General features: G+C 35.9%; 2 protein-coding genes, 1 long non-coding RNA gene and 1 pseudogene across 4 annotated transcripts in view; 2 read left to right on the top strand and 2 right to left on the bottom strand.

The window, feature by feature from the left end:
- The window catches only part of LOC113668513 (tetratricopeptide repeat protein 21B), a 27,688-nt gene extending 14,459 nt beyond the window's left edge, over positions 1-13,229 (bottom strand). Inside the window, exons 1-17 of the mRNA XM_027184424.2 lie at positions 13,047-13,229; positions 12,779-12,908; positions 11,739-12,016; positions 11,512-11,603; positions 11,311-11,350; positions 9,327-9,383; positions 8,345-8,445; positions 7,991-8,075; positions 7,730-7,828; positions 7,097-7,189; positions 3,390-3,489; positions 2,717-2,814; positions 2,251-2,358; positions 1,837-1,929; positions 874-1,003; positions 560-645; positions 194-265 (exon numbers count right to left, since the gene is read on the bottom strand). Of these exons, the coding sequence (XP_027040225.2) occupies positions 194-265; positions 560-645; positions 874-1,003; positions 1,837-1,929; positions 2,251-2,358; positions 2,717-2,814; positions 3,390-3,489; positions 7,097-7,189; positions 7,730-7,828; positions 7,991-8,075; positions 8,345-8,445; positions 9,327-9,383; positions 11,311-11,350; positions 11,512-11,603; positions 11,739-12,016; positions 12,779-12,908; positions 13,047-13,073 (1,689 nt within the window). The 5' untranslated portion in view covers positions 13,074-13,229. The remainder of the gene's footprint in view (positions 1-193; positions 266-559; positions 646-873; positions 1,004-1,836; positions 1,930-2,250; positions 2,359-2,716; positions 2,815-3,389; positions 3,490-7,096; positions 7,190-7,729; positions 7,829-7,990; positions 8,076-8,344; positions 8,446-9,326; positions 9,384-11,310; positions 11,351-11,511; positions 11,604-11,738; positions 12,017-12,778; positions 12,909-13,046) is intronic.
- LOC149040080 (uncharacterized) lies at positions 3,867-5,531 on the top strand (annotated as a pseudogene).
- Positions 13,222-17,134, top strand: LOC113668514 (coiled-coil domain-containing protein 12). 2 transcript variants are annotated; one of them, XM_027184425.2, is made up of 7 exons: positions 13,222-13,354; positions 13,550-13,614; positions 14,231-14,322; positions 15,048-15,109; positions 15,507-15,541; positions 16,145-16,221; positions 16,828-17,134. In XM_027184425.2, the coding sequence occupies exons 1-7, from the start codon at positions 13,259-13,261 to the stop codon at positions 16,905-16,907; spliced, it is 507 nt and encodes a 168-aa protein (XP_027040226.2). In that variant the 5' UTR covers positions 13,222-13,258; the 3' UTR covers positions 16,908-17,134. The 2 variants fall into 2 exon arrangements, with proteins under 2 accessions (XP_027040226.2, XP_089038066.1); XM_089181940.1 differs by having other exon boundaries at positions 16,644-17,134.
- LOC149040079 (uncharacterized) lies at positions 16,702-18,173 on the bottom strand. Its single transcript, XR_016179645.1, has 2 exons — positions 17,893-18,173; positions 16,702-17,733 (listed from the first exon to the last, which is right to left on the bottom strand). It is a non-coding gene; the product is annotated as an uncharacterized LOC149040079 (long non-coding RNA).

Raw genomic sequence — 18,173 nt, 5'->3', positions numbered from 1 at the left:
AGTTTTCCAATATAAAAAGCTTTCATTTTCCCCATCCACACTCATTTTCAGTCAAGGTTTAGATTTGCAACAATACTATATTTCCCAAAAACCTAAACATGGCAACAAATGTAGTAGCTACATGTACACGCATGAAGTGGTAAAGATTATTGGAACTGATTAAGAATGTTATGCTTTCATGACACAAGCTCACCTCAAAGTTGTAACTAAGCCCCACTTCAAGTGACTGCTCAGACAGTTTGAAGTTACCTTGCAGAAGGTGAATCTGTTGATAGCATACGGAAAAAGAAAAGTGTCATAACTGTTTAGAAAATGCATGCATTATAACTGTCTTCACAGAATTATGCAAACCTAGTGATTTTCATCTATATATGGGATGTGCTTTTTTGTAATGACCATGAGTTAATTGTACTCCAAAAGTGAAGCCCCTCAGACAATGTATTATAGACTAACTAAACCAATACAAAATTCTGATTTACCACAATAAGTGATATTTTCTTTACTTCCTGGTTCCAGGTCTTACAAAAATACCCTTAAAAAAACAAGAGCATCAACTAACTTGGGCCATCAAAAGATGTGCATCAGAAAATGTTGGATCTTGGTCCAAACAATGAGTCAGCATGGCTTTAGCAGCATCAGTTTCTCCTGGAAGAAAAGCACAATGTCCATAGAATTCATGGGTTATAAGGTAGTGGGTTTAATGTACCACACACAGTTTGTTATAACCGAGTGAGATGGAATTACAAATAATAAAATTCATTCAACCAAAAATAGTATCTAGTGAGTTGCCACACTTCCACCCCATTACCACTGTTTTTGCCTCTTTTCTTTTAAATCTTTTTGCTGTTTTCCTTTGCACAATCAAATTCTTACCAGATAAATACTTGACTTTAGCCATTAGGTACAAGCCCTCCAGTAATCCAGGAACACTTTTTGTCAAAGGATCCAACACAGCTGCACAGCGTTTGAGAAGTGGAGGAGGAGGCTGACCAGGGCTTTGAGCCTGACAACAGTTTGAACCACAATCAAAAACTTTAAAAGGGCTTAAGGTTACTGTATTTTAGGACATGTTTGCCCATTCTTCTCATATGATGAAGGCAAAGTCAGCTTATGAGTGAAATGTCCCATTTTAGTGGACCTTACCTCAGTTTTAGTGGCATGGCATGACTAGGACATTTACAACTACAGTAACTCCACCCTGGACTCGATGCCAGTCCATTGCAGGGCTATCCCTACATGTTTTGTTAGGTTTCCATGGCAAATTGCCACAGAAACTTGACAAAACAGTTTTAGTACATACCACACAAGTGAATGGTGCTTTTAGTGCATGCTGACTGTGCAGAAGTGAATAACAAGTATCATTCACCTCCAAGCAGCTGTAAAGACAATTTACATCATTGTAAAGACAAAAAGAGTTTAATTTCCCACCATTTTTTAGTATTTTGGGAGAAATGTTATTTAACATTTTTTGGTATCTTTGTGGTACATACTAAAACAATCAATCACCACAGTGTCTGTGAAAGTGGTGGATGTTTACCTCACCACTTCACAGCTTGGTAAATATCCACCAAAGCGTCTCTGCCAAGAAAACAACAGATTGAAAGACCTTGCCAAAAAGCAAACCGGGCCCTTCAAATTGGAGTCTGGCCCTCCAACTTTCAGGACACCAAATTTCTCAAAAATTTTGCTCATCCATATCCATTTTGGCTTTTCTGTGTTTCAAATTGACCTTCACTGTAAAGGCATCCAATAAATTAAACTTAACTATTCAATTATACATATTATGTACATGTATCAGCAATCTGCAGACACAAATTCTATGGTTGAGAAACTTACTTCAGTGGGAGCAAATATGAGGTAGTCATTAATCACTTGAAGAAGAAAATCTGGGTTCAAGCAGTAGAAATACTTTACACCAAGGGCAAGACCCTGGAAAACAAAAGCAACAAAAACTAAAAATCTGCAAGCTAAAAGCTAAAGCTCAAAATAGGTTAATTATTATATAACTTCACAAGCTGCTGAACTGAATGCGGTCATCTTTTCCCAGCATCTGTCTGATTGCAGCTCATTTGCAGAATATATATGCACAACTCCCAGTGAGCTAACAGTGCTTCCTCAAGAGTTTTGACAAAAATTTTTTACATCAGTAAATTGTTAGCAGTTATACAACTCATAATGAGTCATCTACTAAGCAATTTTATTTACAATGACAATACTTCAAGTGTTACACTGTCCATTAGTTCATCTAACCTTAAGGGAGGAAAAATGTGCATCAATGGTTTCATTTAGAAGGGTGATGACTTCCTCAGCTGGCTTGTTTTTCTGCCTTTGAAGTACAGCACTCAGGTATGATAGCTCCTGTGGAAACACAATTGCTTTCATATTTGCTCCATTTAATAGGAATAACTGCATGCAAGGTTTCATCTTGATTCAAATAGCCACTATGGGTGAAAATGAAATTACCCTTAAGAATAATTTTAACCACAGTAAGGTGATTTCGGATGTTCTTTGTTAAAGAAGTTCAATAACCCATCTCAAAATAGGACATGACAAATCTGTAATACTCTAAAACCATCTGGATCTAATCTAGTATTAAACTGCAAAACAACCAGCAAAATTGTTGAGGTTTTTGCTACAAGAATAGAGGTCAAGACAGAATATCCAAAGATCAAGAATTTTTGGAAACACACTCCAGTTAAAACTACAGGCAGCTTACAGATGACTTTCCAATAGATTGTTGTATTTCATTCAGGAACTCTAACTGCTGCTCAGCATCCTCAAGCTGTCCATCTATCAGCTGACACCTGATTATCCCTGACACAAAAGACACAATGCTTGAATTAAATGTAACCCCTAAATGTGTCATTTGGCACAGAGTTTCAAAGCTTTGTGAACATCATCTGCTGGACTTTCATGAATGTTTGCCATAATAAGCCTTTGTCAATGTTTATTAGGTCATAAAATTGTCTCATAAACCCTTCATCAAGAATGTTTTTGACCACACTGGCCTACAACTTTTTCAGTTGCTTTTGTGAAATACATGTGAGATGCACGACTAACATCTGCCTAAGTTGAGCCATTAATTAAAGCTTTGAAATAAAGTACACTCTAGATGAATACCTAACACATTTGGTGGTTGGTAAATTTTGTAAGTTTTTTATTTTCCTGTTTCCACCTCAATTCTCTCAAAATGAAACCCTCCTTGATAGCCACTGATGCACCTACCTGTGGAATAAATATCCTGACCTTTTGCTTTTTAAATGGTATACTGAACACTTGTAGGGAGTCTATAGTTACAGTTTTCTTACAAATCCTTGTCTACTTCCATGAATAGATTGATACTCATAAATGGCCTTCTCAAAATGAATGCGAAGTGAAACATCATTAACCTGTCAGTGCTGGTACACTTGTTTCATCAAGCTTCATGGCAGTGCGGAAGGCTTTCATTGCCTCTCGGTTGCGGTGACATAAGATGAGCTGATTTCCAAGCTGTGAACCCAAAGTTAAAAAATTTTGTGTTAGACACCAAATTAAATTCCATTTACACTCAATGTGACACATGGTGGTCTATTGGTTAGCATGCTACACTCCAAATAAAGAAGTCTGGGTTTGAGCTCAATGCAGTTTTATTTTGTTGATTATAAAGAGTGAAATGATCAAGTGATGACTTTACAAAACATTACAGAGAAACTTTAAATCAGTATTTCTAATGATTTAATTTCAATTTTTTCTAAGAAAATTTTTTTTTCCAAAATTTGAGTTTCAAAACCCAGTCATATACTGGTACAGTATTTCATTCCTTCCTCAACCATGTTACATACTCTCGTGTAAACACAAATATCAACCAATATGAGCACTTATGAGCCATGAATGATGCTCACACAAGCTCACTCACTATACCAACCACCTCACCTTTCTTGCAAGGTGTATTAAGAACCATATCATTTGAATTACGGTTCAACTCGCCAACGCCAACTTGCCGACATATAAAATTGAGTAGAAATGTCCGCGAGTTGGTCTTCAATCCAGTACAACTTCTTAGAAGTTAAACATATAGAAAAGCAAAATATCTTAAGCGAAAAAACAATTTTTTTTCTTCCGACAAAGTCTATAAGGATCTCATTGCAAATAAAGCAAGGTAAACATTGCCTATGACTATAAAAGCTTCAGACGCAAATGAGTTATTGTGTGACAACAACTTTTTAAAGAAAACTTGGCTTTCTGGACAAGATCATCAGTAAAAAACAATTCTTTTCATTTCCAACAAAGCTTATAAGGATCTCAAGGTGAATAAAGCGAGGTGAACATTGCCAATGACCAAAAAAGCTTCAGATGCTACAGAGTTATTGTGTGACAACAACACTGTAAAGACTCATCATGTCACTTGAAGTTGTACTGGATTGGAAATCAACTCACCAACGTTTCTACTTGATTTTATACGTTGGTGAGCTGGCTTTGGCAAGTTGAACGGTTGGCAACTTGACTGGATACCTATAATTCCTCGAGACCTTTGGGTCCCACCACCAGTACCAACCAAAGGGGCTTGTAGAGTAGCTGAACTAGCCTTCAAAAGGTTCCTTAGGGAACAAATACGACTAACTCAGAGAGCTAAGGGAGATGGGAAAAAAGAGACTGAGTCTATTGCTAGGAGCATAACAGCCGCTCTTTTTGCAGATGAGGCCAGTGAAATACTTGAAAAAATCAGAGTTAATACCCAAAGAATATTTAACACCACTAAAGATAGACAACAATGCAAGCTTCTGAAACTTGTCCACAGGAAACAAGCTTCTGCTGTTTCTAATGTTGACCACCACCTCAAGTTGACAAAAACAAATTGGTAATTAACTTATCTTCACACCCCCTTAGCAATACCAAGGTATCATTACTAAAGAAAGGGTTGCAGAAACTCCATCCAACATCCCAGCCATTGAAATAGTTGCCAAAGTCAAGTCAGCAATAAGAACGCTTGACTCAGAGCAAGCAGACACTGTAAGACAAACTGTAAGCAGTATCCTTTGACAGGCCAAACCACCCTAGCCTAACATCACTAAGGATATGCGAGAAGCCCTTAAGAATCTAAAACAAGACGACACTATCACTATCCTGCCAGTGGACTAAGACTGCACTAGTGTAGTCCTAGACACAAACACATACTACAACAAAATGAAAACGTTACTTGAAACATGTCTGTACCATCTCCTCAACAAAAATCCAACCAACCAGCTAAGCTGTAAACACACTGACGAGCTTCTCAGCTTGAAACAAAGTGTGCATCTATCAGAAACCATCAACAAGAAGATCAAACCTAGGCACAAACAGCCACCTAGGATCTACAGCTTACCTAAGATACACAAGCCAAACATACCGTTCAGACCAATTGTATCATGCTTATGATTTGTCAGCATACTTAGCCAATATCCTTTCCCCCTTGACAGGGAAGTCAGACTACTCAGTTATTAACTCTAGGCACTTCATGTCAACCATCAGTCATGAGAAAGTACATGATAATGAGGTCATGGTATCTTTTGACATAGAATTGTAGTTTACAAATGTACTGATTGAGGGTGCAGCTCAAGACACATCGGGAAAACTAGAGAATGATGCTGATCTTGCTACCCACACAAATTTAACACCTACACAAAATGCCGACCTCTTGAATTTCGTCTTAAGATTGACATATTTCCAGTACAACAGATGGATTCATGAATAGCAAGACAGAGCTGCTATGGGAAGCCCTCTTTCTGCAGTTATAGCTAACATCTACATTGAAGAATTTGAGGAACAGGGGATAGCAAATTAAAAGCGACTTACAAACCTAAGATCTGGAAATGATATGTAGATGACACTTTCACAGTCTCAGACCAGGACCATGTCAACAGCTTTTTACAACATCTAAACAGTCGACAGCCTACTATTCATTTTACCATGGAAATTGAGAAAGATAACACCATTCCTTTTCATGAAACAACAGTTACAAGGGACTCGGACAGTCTTCTCACTACCACAGTTTACAGAAAGCCCAACCACACTAACCAGTACCTAGCCTATGATTCACACCACCTTCAGTCAGTGAAGTGTGGTATTGTTAAGTGTCTATACCAGTGAGCCAAACACCTCACAATGAAACTGTCAGTTACCTCTAAGGAAAAGAAACACTTGTCATCAATACTTGTTTCTGATGGTTATCCTTCTTCATTTATATGAAAACTCGCAAAGACAACAAGGGTAACAGCAGTTCTCCATTACATAGAGGGTGTATTTGAGGTTTTTTGCTGCTGCCTACAACATCAAGGCATATGGACCATTTTCAAGTCTGACACAACACTTAGGTCTCACTTAGTACAAAACAAGAAGGTGCCATTTACAAGATCTCATGTGAATGTGGCAAAGTGTATATCAGCAAAACAAGGAGCTCAATGTATAAAGGATAAAGGATAAAGGAACATGACAGAGACATACAGTTTTCTCGTACTGTGGTTTCGGAGCATGCTAACAAAATGGGGCATATTCCTATTTGAAGCAAGGTTAAGTTTATTGATCATGACTCCACTGGTACACATGTAAGGTGACAGATCGATGAGGCTATCCATATAAGACTTCATCCCAACAACATTAATAGGAATAGTGGAATCAAAATTGCCGAAGCTTGGATACCCATGATCAAAAAATACAACAGCCGATCAATAAGGACCTATGAGGGAAAACCATCTAACAACTGGAATAATAATGAGGATCGAAATGCACCAATATTGGCAGTGAACCAACTTGCTACAAATAGTGACATGTAAACAACAGACCTCATCACCTGATGAAGACTTACAGTACTGCAGTTGAAATATTGCAATCAACATCCAAAGTGACTCCATCATGAGACAAATGAAGAAAGTTCATCTCCTATCCTAAGAGCACTCATTATCTCAAAATCAGTTGTCTTTTTAATTTTTTAACTTACTGTGCATGCAGAACTTTTTAGGGGTACTTAGGATGAAATTCTTCCAATTAACACATTTAAGTAATAAACTGTACATAAGATATACAGCATAGCCCATAATAGCTGCTGCCTTAACCGCAACTACTCACATGTACATGTACTTACTTCTGTCTGAAACTCTGCACTGTTAGGAGCAAGTGATTGTGCTCTTTCCACCAGTGTCAGTGTCTGTTGCAACACTAAATCATTTCTGCCACACTGAAAACAATAAAATGTGTTAATTACTAACTGAAAAAAACTTCTCTTCATTATCAAGCACATCAAATATTTACAGGACCTTTGCAAAAGCATCAAACTAAAATCAAATATTTTTGGCAGGGTTTGACATTAATTCTAGGTCTCTATTGGTGCATACAGTCGGATGAAGGATTACAAAAAATTCAGTACAAGTATATTTTCCCATGACATATATGGGTGTTTTCAAGTTTAGCTTGGTTTGGAACTGTAGTTTTTCCTTTTGTTTTTGTGTATGAACATGTTATAATGATGTGTCTGAAATTAGGGAAGATTAAAATTTTAACTAGAGAAGAAACCTTTCAGTTATATTATTTATAATCAAATCAGCAGTAATAAATGATATTTTATCAATAAATTTGTAACAGCTTTCCTCTGCAAATGGCCAAGACCACCAACCAATACATGGAGGGAGATTCATGATTTAACAAAGAATAGAAATTATTATTATAGAAATTTCTAAGTGTTTAGCTTGATAAACAATATACAGTTGTAGTAACATACCAATCTGCTGACTGCTTGGGACAAATCATGATATAGATAAGAATTCCTTGGTTCACATCTGTCTACCATCTGAATTAATTCTCCTAGCCTGTCTGAGGCCTGAAACAAAGATGTCACATCTATTTAAGAACAACCTAACTTTCTTACCAATTTAATGGTAGAACATGTTCTACCATTAAATACTAACTCTGACTAGTGAGTCAGTATTTAGATTCATTATTTTATAAAAAACTTAAATAAAGTAAGAACTTCTTTTTTCACCTCATTATACTTTCCATCTCGACACAGTGTGTAGAGAACAACCATCCGCTGTGCTTCTATACAGTTTCTGCTACTATTCAGGGCTCTAAAAGATAAATCATTATAACTGAATCATGGTAACAAATGACACACAGACTGATCCTTGAAATCTCTCCTTTGTTACTTTAATTTCACTCTAAAATATACAACATATTTTCAAATCATTAGAGAGAAAAGCATATAGCTGCATTGTACAAGTTTTCATGTACTTAGAAGCCCTATAGGGAACATAATTTAGGATCCCTAATTAAATGATTATATACATTTTTTCCACCAAAGAGATGCATATTATATTATCTGCTGGTTCTTGTCTACCTCTGAGCTGTCTCCAGTGTTTGGTCCCAGTCTTGCAGAGCAAGCTGTAGCTTCATTTTTTCAATCAGAGCAGGTATGAAGTCTGGATATCCTACCACAGCCTGTAAAAACAGTTCAACTGGTTGATATGTGTAAAAAATGGATCACAAAAAATCTTGCTTCCTCCCAAACAAGGTGATTATACCACTTAAGGACTTATTTTTAAAATGGAGGAAAAAACAAAAGCAAATGCTGGTAGTTTCTAATTGGGTATTGAAAAGCCAAATCCAAAATAATCCCAGCAATCAATCATAACAAAGTTTACATTATTATTAGCCAATGAGAACTCAAAATTGAAAAAAAGCTAACTGGTTCAGTGTGGGACAATACAAATGACCAAGTTATAGTTATTTTTAGTTTTGCATCTGTTTGGTGGAGAGAATGGCACAAGTGCTCTGGACCAGTTGCAGAGCAAAGTTAAACAAACCCAACTGATCCTAGATTTCTATTGATACTCAACTGGAAATTAATTTATTCATAGTAATACCAAAACAATTATCCTACTCAGGATCCACAAATATTTTATAGTAATTAACTCCCTCAACTTTGTCTCAGGGACCATTCAACAATATTCACTTTGCCTTCAGCAAACAAATTTCTTCAGCAGTAAAGTAATTGTGAGCAGTCCTTTTCTTTCTATTATGACAATTTTACCACTTAAACCACTGCAAAAATTAGTTATTTAACTTTGGAACAAATATCTTCTTATTTACTTTTTTATAGTTTTTCCTAAATTTGTTTCAACTGTGAATGATTAATTGTAGCTAGTTATTAACAGATGAAGAGCTACTTGTTGGAAATAGTGTTAATAACTTGTTGTTGTAATTATCAAATTATTGTTACCATTATTATTTTATTATTATTACTACTAACGATTGAATAGGTCAGTTGAAAGTGGTGTCAAATGATTGCTTTGTTAAAAAAATTTGAAACACATACTTACCTGATTGATGAGTTCCAGTGCACCACTGAAGTTATTTTTTGTCTCTAAGTACTTTGCCTTTTATCATGTATAAAGAAAAAAAATCTACCTTAATTTTTACAAAAAGAATGGAAAAGTCATTTATCTTTCCTTCACATTGTTTTCCATCTATTTTCTCATTATTCATTTATTTATGGGAAAAAAAACAAAGAAAATTCAAATGTATAAGTGCATAGACAATGTGAAAGTGTATGATTTACTTGAAAATAAGGTGCATAAAAAAACTATAATCAATGCAACCAATCAGTGTTCTTCCACAAACAATTAATATATGTTATTCACCACCTGGGAGGTCCATATTGGGAAAAACTGTGCCTGAGGTCTTGATACTCAAGACAGAGGGCACAGTTTGTCCCAATATGGACTGACCTAGGATGGTAAATGACATTTTAATTAATAAAAGCTAAGTTTTCCGTTTGTCTCACGATGTAGTCATGTGTGATGTAGACTGCAACGTTTTGAGGCAATGAGGTCAACTGGTCATGCGTGATCTTATAAAGCATGATGCTCTGCTGTGATTAATTGTTTGTCAACAGCTCTGATTGGTGCATTTTGATCCTTGTTGTTCTGCCATTTCAGAGCATGCCTACAATTACACCGGACACAAGCCACTCTGAAACGAAGTAAAGTTTATTGATCATGACCCTTATTACTACACGCACAGGGTCAAAGAGGCAATTCATATAAGACTTCACCCTAACAATATCAAAAGGGATAGCAGAATAGAAATTCCAGAAGCTTGGATGCCCATGATCAAAAGACATAACAATGGGAGAGCCATGTGACAGTAGACTGCTGAGGGAGCTAATCACAGAATGTACAGTAAGGATCGAAATGCTCCAATCAGAGCTGTTGAAAAACAACTAATCACAGCAGAGCATTATGCTTTATAAAATCACACATGACCAGTCGACCTCATCCTCTGAAGAAGACTAGCAGTATGCAGTCAAAACGTTGCGATCTACATCACACATGACTACATTGTGCGACCAACAGAAAACTTAGCTTTTATTGTTATTCACCACGATGAATATCACAACCTTTTCTAACATTTTAATTTTTTCTAACACGTAACAAAATGCCTTCCAAAAGAACCCCTAATGATTTAGGGCTGCAATTATGGCAAGACCCTCCATATGAAGAACAATTTTTGAGCAAGTAGATAAAAGAGAAAATAAAGTTGTACATAAATTCAAATGTACTTTTGAAGTTTTGAGAGTCTGCTTGTTTGTTTCCTGCAATGGCATGTGTAAATTTTTCCTCTCTTCCACTGAAAAACTGAAGTCAAATTCTAGCAAATCCTAGGGAACTTTAATGCAACTTTAAGTCATCTAATTACTTGGGTTTCTGTTGTGAAATGTAAAAAATATGTCCAAATTCATGGGACTTGCAAAGAATCAGCAAAAGTATATTTTTAATATTAGAACTCAAAACTTTGCTCAACATTTTACAAAAAACAAATTGATTGATGTAATTGTTAACTGCAAAATCCTCTTGTTTTAACTTTCTGAGTTGCTTTTTGAGAAGGATTATCAATTAAAATTGTTTTTTGGCTTCTTTTATTCCATCTGAAAAATACATTTGGTATCACAAAAATAATTCATTTGGAAATCAATTTTTACAGAAAAACCAAAGAAATTGGAGAGAAAGAGAGAAAGAGAAATTTGATAAGTTATTTATTGGCTAAAAAGGTTGTGACAAAAGTCTTTGCTTAAAAATGCTGCCCAGCTGGCGAACCAAAGTTTATTTATATAAATTTACAACCAAGCTAGTGATGTACAGGCCACACAGTGGATAAGATACTGCCCAGTGTGAGTGGGCTGGATGAGAGAATACTTTCTGAACTCTATACCAATCAGATTGCAGGATTTGTAGAATACCCCTCCTTACTCATCAAGAAAAAAATACTGCATGTTAGCATTAAAAACTAGTATACTTTTCTGACCTTTCCAAGTAAAGCATCCAGATTTTTAACAACTTCAGACCTATTGAAATTAAGAAAAAAAAATTCAAAGTGTGATCAGTTGAAAAAAGAGCTGAGAATAACAGATGAATATGCAACTGCTATACGTGGTCAATCAGAAATCATCTTAAGTATGGTAGAACTAGTACCACATTAGCACTTTCTTAACTATCTGCCACTAACCCACTGAGTATTTCATCAAACATTTTGATGCTCTTTTTGGCATAGGAGTCCTTTCCACTGGTTATGTCAATCCAACCACGCAAAAGAAGGCCCTGAAATTAAAATCAATAGTAGTGACTTTCATAAATCTACTGCCACAGTTCCCTTCTTCAGCAAAGATTGTTACAAAGGAATATATGCCAGGGTCATAACAGAGCAAGACATTGAGTGACAAACTTGTTGATTACCTCTTTATTATTACTGGCCATTTTGATCATTCTGTCCACATACTCTCTTGCCTTGTCATGCCGTCCTGTATGCCAGAGAAACATTCCACCAAAAAACAATGCCATTTCACCGCATGACTGCCTATCCTGACGAAGTTTTGCCTCCAGCTCTTGAACTGCTTCTCTGTCAACAAGTTTAGCTTTCTTGTGTGCATGAATGAGTGCCATGGTGGCACAAAGTAGGACATCAGGCTTTTCTTTGATTACTTCCAATTCCCTTATTGCCTCAGAGGCTCTCTCTGAGATTAATAAAAGGAAAAATAATTAGACTTCATCACTATGGTCAGTCATGGTGGACCAGACAGAGTAAGGTTGTGACAAATGAAAGCAGAGATTTTTCAACTACTGGATTATATCCTTTCACAACAAAATCTACTAAGCAACTTTTACCTTTATGTGTATGTATCAAATATGGGTAAGATTTCTGCACAGTCTATTGTTTTCTCCACTGTTTTCTTTATCCAAGAACTGAATGCATAATGAAGTAAGGGGCTGTGTGAAAGTCTTACCCAAATAAGCCAATCTACAACTATACTAGCCAAGGCTTTATACAATTTACGTTTCCTGTCTTTCATTATCTGTGGTCTTTTGAAATGTCCCACCTGATGAACCACTTAAATAATGTCACCTTCCTCATATTACACATTGAAGTACTTATTATTTTTTAAAATCTTTTTTGTCACCAAGATACCTTTACTGCACAAACAATGATCAATTAATTACCAGGAGGATTGAAGTAATGTGACAACCTATGACCTAGTACTGGCACACTGCTAAGCAGACAGGTTATTTTTCAAAAAATAACCTTTAAAAAAGGAACACTTTAAATTTGATTATCTTCCTAAATTCTGAATATTAAAATCAGCAGGCATGATTGATGTCTCCTTCCTTAAATGACGAAAAAAACTCAATTTACACACAAGGAAAATACAGCCAATTCATAAAGGCTGAGACAATTATAGACCATGCATGTTAACATATAAGTCACTAATTAGTCACACCTTCCATTAAAACTCCAAACGCCTTCCAAAATATCAATACTGGATCGTTGCCATACTTCTTCAAGCTCTCCAGACACGAATTCTGCAGATGTCTGTAGTATTTCTCGCGACAGTAGTAGTTAATATAAGCCTTTAAAATAAAACCAAGTTTAAAAAAAATACATTTGCCGTTTATTCCAACTAAATAAGCTTATGGCAACCGTGGCAACAAGATATACGCTTCAGTCAAATTGTTGTTTTCAAGTCACCTTCCCACAGCTATACTTACCAGAGTAACTGTATCACTTGAAGCCATTTTGTATGTCTTCTGCAACTAACTCGTAAATCTTTTTAGAATAAATATTACTTGTAGGAGGGAATTACGTTCTTAATTTTAATGTGTTTTGGTTACCAGACATCCGCCATATTTTGACCGGCCAAAATATTTCCCATGAAGCTCTGGTGAATCCCATAAGACTTTGTGGGTTCTCAAAAGTCAATATGGCGGCTGTAGAGGGCAGCCTGGAGGAAGAAGCTCTCAGGCGAAGAGAGCGGTTAAAAGCCATGCGAATCAAAAGTGGATTACCGGAGCAGCAGGTGCTTGATACATTATGAAAGTTTTATTTTTTCTAATATTTCTCTTCTTAGTATGAATTAAACAACTATCACAAATTGTTATCTCTCATTCATCTACAGTAACGGATCTAAGACTTAAGATTTGACATTTTACGAGTCTGAATTTCACACTAAAAGCAAATACGGCGGTTGAATTTGTACTATTCCTCACAACAGACTTCTACCGATAGCGACTCCACGAGAGGAGAGAAGCGATCTCTGGAAGAGTCATCTCAACTCATGTGAGTACTTTTGTAGATCAGGCGTCCTTGTTGATTGTCTCGTCTAGGAGAGCCTCGGGAAAGATGTTATCATACAATTTTTGTCTCTTTCTCGTAAACCGTAATACCCAGAAGAATTTATTCAAATAATCAATAGAACTGAGCGAATGATACTGGTTTTCAAACTGCCTGAAGAGTTGTATTAAATCTGAACTATTCAGTGTACAAAAATCCTTAGTAACTTTGGTCAACTCTTCTCTTGTGCTGTTGATGTAAGAAGTCAGGTAAAGGGAGGGCTAAAGAAGGAATGACAGTGATTTAGTTTTTTCTTTCTTGTTTCATTATTTAAAATTCCATTTCATTTTGAATCCAAAAATAGTGATTTCATTATATATCATTATATCATATTTTTCTTTTTCTAGCACTCTTTTTCAGGTCTTACATCACTGTTTTGTTACACTATGTAATTGTCATCTTTGCACTTGCACAGCATGCACAACTATGCAATTAACATAAGCATGAGCTTCGCACTCTGTATAAATTATAATGATTTCATAATGAATAAAGTTGTAAGTTTTGACATGGAACCGAGAAAATAACAGTTTGATTATCTTAGTTCTTGTTAACTCTTTTATAGACCTCCAGCTAGGCTGATTAAGTTTAGAAACTATCTGCCTCGTGATGAGACCTTGAAAGAAAAGAAAATACCAAATACAAAACCTCTTTCAGGTGTGTTTCTACTATTTTAGCTGTGTGTGGTGTTTCTGGTCTCTTTCCTCCTTGATCAGAAATTTCTGTGTCAGATATTTTCCAAGTATTAAATGGATAAATGAATATTGACATGTGGCAATTGTATCCTGGTGATGCTTTATCTAATTGGTCTTGATTTGTCAGCCAGTTGACCTGAAAAATTATTGTTGCATGTATTTTTAAGGGGTTGTCTAAGAAAATGTAGCTGGGGGAATTAAGTGCGTTAAAAAACTGTATGATTGTTTGTTCATTGAGAATAATTTAGCCTAAAATTTACAAGATTGTGACTATGATCTGTGATAATCTTCTTCATTGGTACCATTCTATTTTTATTTTTTCTGGGTTCAAAATGGCAAAATTCAGAAACTGTAAACATCAGAAATAATAATGAATGCTTTTGTGCTCAAAGGAAAAACCCAATTGGGCATCAGAAAACTAAGCCACAAATGAAAATGGTAATAGGTTTGTGGTTTAGTGATTTTCTTATGTGTCCTGAACATTATTGTGATTGGTCAATACAAAACTGACTTGTCAGACTCAAAGCAAAGTATAAGCCTTTGTATTTTCTTCTTTCAACTGTTTGATATCAGAATTCTTTTGCTTTCTTCAAGTCATTTGTATTTTTTTATTGTGGCAATACTGATACAGCTCCTTTTTAGAACTCATTTGATATTTGTGTCTTGGGCTCTTATTTTATCTTACAGTTGAAGATGAAGTGCAAGAGCACCTTGAGAAAGCAAAGGCTGACAAAGTTATAGAAGAAGTGGTAAGGAAAACCACAGCTTAACGTAGACTGAACACATGTCTTGAGATTTAAAGGGCAGTGTACTTGTTATGTTCCTTCAACATTTACATTTGTAATATTGATCCTTTACTATCTGTCACCCTGAGATCAAGAAGTATAATTTATCAGTTGTCTATGGCTTATTTTTGGGATGGAGGATAGAGAAAATTTGAATCAAACTTCACCCAACAGGTAAGTTTCAAAAACAAGGAGAAGGAAAATTTACTAACTACAATTTGCAACACTAGCCCTACAAATGATAAGGAGAATGCTGATTTGAATGTTTACTTAAAAAAAGCATCTCTATATAAAATGTAAAATGGCAAGCATTTCCTTGTAAAAATATTCAACAACTATCTTTTTTTTGCTTATTTTACAGGACCTGGCCAACTTGGCACCAAGAAAGCCTGACTGGTTAGCTCTGATTTTTTCGTTTTTTTTTTCCTTTTTGTTTAGTTTTAAGACCTGAATATGGCTCTTTGATGCGTTTCCTCTGTAGTATTTTCACAAACTCACCCAAAATGAATTTGAAACTCCTGGCAAAAAACCAAAATCAGCCAACTAGGTGATGGATACTTGTTAAAGAAAACAAGGGAAAACATTTTGTTGTATTACTTTGAGTGATCTTGATGAACTTTTGTGTTTTGGAATTCAGATAATAACAATTGTCAATAATCATTGATCCCTGGTCTGCTATGTAGGGGAACTTCAAGACTGTATCTTTTGCTTTATATTAAGATGTGATCTATATTTGAAAGATTTTTGAAATTCATCATGGCAAAGTTTTCCTTAAGAAACAGTTGCTCCTGAACATATTTGGATTGCAATGTTTTGACAGCATTTTTTGCACAATGTACAGTGTTTAAAAAAATTGTCATCTAAGTCCTGCAACTAGCAATAACATTTATTGATTTAGAAAGTTATATATACCTATTTAGCTGTTCTCAAGTGATGTACTTGTTTACGACTCTTTCAAAAGTTGGATTACCATAGTTCTAACTACAGCAATTTTTTTAGGGATTTGAAACGAGATGTTGCAAAGAAACTTGAAAAGTTAGAGAAAAGGACACAGAGAGCAATAGTTGAACTTATAAGTGAGTATTGGAGTCTCCACATTTGGATTAAGGGATGTAAATTAACAACCTCTAGTCAATGGATGACATTTATGCATACTGGTAACTTGCAAACAATGGTGTATTTTATTTTTACCATTGGAGAGCTTAAGGAAAGATATTGTGGAACAATAAACTGCCACAAGAATATGAAGGTCCTTTTCTGTGGGCAGACCCAATCTGTGCCCATGGTTCTTTCTTTTTCTCTCAAATTCCCGTGTTCCCCCATCACAATTTTATCTGTGAATCTACCTGTGCTTCAGTTTAACTCACTCAGGTAAGGGATAGAACCATTGTATATTGTTTTAAAAAGGTATTTGCCCCTTGGAAATTACGATAGAACTTGTACATTTCTTTTAAAACCCTTTAGCCTCTCTGTAGTACTGTTTGTGTTGTTTCCATAGGGCAATCTTTTTAGGGGAAGGGCTGGATGCTTTGGACATTAGAGGGGGCCTTTTTCAATTTTTCGGACTTATGGGGAAACGTATTGGAGCTGTGTGCTAAAGCAAGTTCTTTAAGTATTGAAGCCACTGCTTCTAAGATGGAAAGACTTTTGATACAAGTCGTTGAATGGTTTTGGTCCATTAGGAGATCGGTTACAGCAAGGAGAAGATTTAGCTGCAGCAGTCAATGCAGCAGCCTCAGAACAGAACTATGAAGCAGAGTGAAGATTATCAGCTGTGTTCACCCTAGAGCAATGGACGCTTGTCTTGTACAAGGAAATGCTTCTCTAAAAAGAACAGAAATACAATTCCCTGGTCAAGCCATTATCGCTTGGTGTTCAAAATGGACGTTAGTTGTGAGACAAGCAGACTGACGTCCAGAATGTCCATTGTAAAACTGCCTCGCGTGTTGTATATAGACTAAACTTCAGAATTAAAGCCATCTGTTAATGTACGTGACACTCATTATGAAGGAAATAAATTTGGATAATTTCTTATTTTCAAGGCGAGAAATGTTTCAAAGAAATTATTCATAAGATATCCAAACAAACGTAGTCACGATTGCCTACTTGTCTGTTGATCTCCCACAGAAACATTGACCCATCACCCTGTTAGGCAGAAAGTCTATTGACGTATGATGCCTTGTGCTTTAAGTCAATTTGGAGAAAAATAAATCCAAGGGAAAATCAAAACGACAACTGCAGTAACGATGAATGAAAAAAAAGGAATGGAAAGTGTTCGCTTAGCAAGGAGAACAATCATTACGGCCTGTAATTGTGTTGCATTGAAAGATATCTGAGCGAGTTTGATTACTTCATTATGCCTATGTTCTTCGGCCGTGCAAATAGGGACTTGAACCGACTGTAGTTTTTTAAAATTCTGTAATGTAATGTTACCACTGCAGTTCTTCGATTTCATTTCTCGCAGTGGTACCGACCGAAGAAGCCAATCTCGAAGGAATCGCGGAAGTTGAAACTCTTCACAAGTAAAAACTTAAAGAAAATTGGTCTTTGGGTGATTTCTCTGACTGCCATTCATCGGACTATCAGGCCTGGAAAATAAAAAGAAAAGAACCTCTGATTTTTCCTTCCGTTCAAAATGATCAGAAGTAGCTGTGGAGTCGGAATGAACGAATTGCGATCATTTGCCGACGAATTTCATTTGCATGCCTTATTTGACAGATGGAGAGCGATTAAAAAAAAAAAATCACCTAACGTAGATTAGAGATGAAGTACAACATTCAGCGTAAACAGCAGGTAAGTTGTAAAAGTCATTTTCTCGCACAATTCTCCAAGAAGTTCCTCTAACCCACATGAATAACCGACGAGAGGTGATCGTTTCCTCCTAAGTGATGTTCTTTGTGGAGCTGGAGTTCAATTGTCTTCTTTCATGCACCAGAATAACGATGACAAGTCTGACTTTACGATAATTTTAGGGTTTGATTGTATCTGTGACCTTATTTTTTTCTTAGGAATACCGCTATTTCGGTTC

Source organism: Pocillopora damicornis, chromosome 9 (assembly GCF_964200805.1).
Source record: "Pocillopora damicornis chromosome 9, jaPocDami1.2, whole genome shotgun sequence".
Lineage (NCBI taxonomy): Eukaryota > Metazoa > Cnidaria > Anthozoa > Scleractinia > Pocilloporidae > Pocillopora > Pocillopora damicornis.
The sequence above is the reverse complement of the archived record's forward strand: the minus strand, read 5'-3'. Positions and strand labels throughout refer to the sequence as shown.

Bases quoted from the DNA above. Each gene is read 5' to 3' on its own strand.
- LOC113668514 (XM_027184425.2), top strand. From the start codon at position 13,259: ATGGCGGCTGTAGAGGGCAGCCTGGAGGAAGAAGCTCTCAGGCGAAGA. The intron at 13,615-14,230 runs GTGAGTACTTTT...ACTCTTTTATAG, and splicing joins GAAGAGTCATCTCAACTCAT to ACCTCCAGCTAGGCTGATTA. The intron at 15,542-16,144 runs GTTAGCTCTGAT...CAATTTTTTTAG, and splicing joins GCACCAAGAAAGCCTGACTG to GGATTTGAAACGAGATGTTG.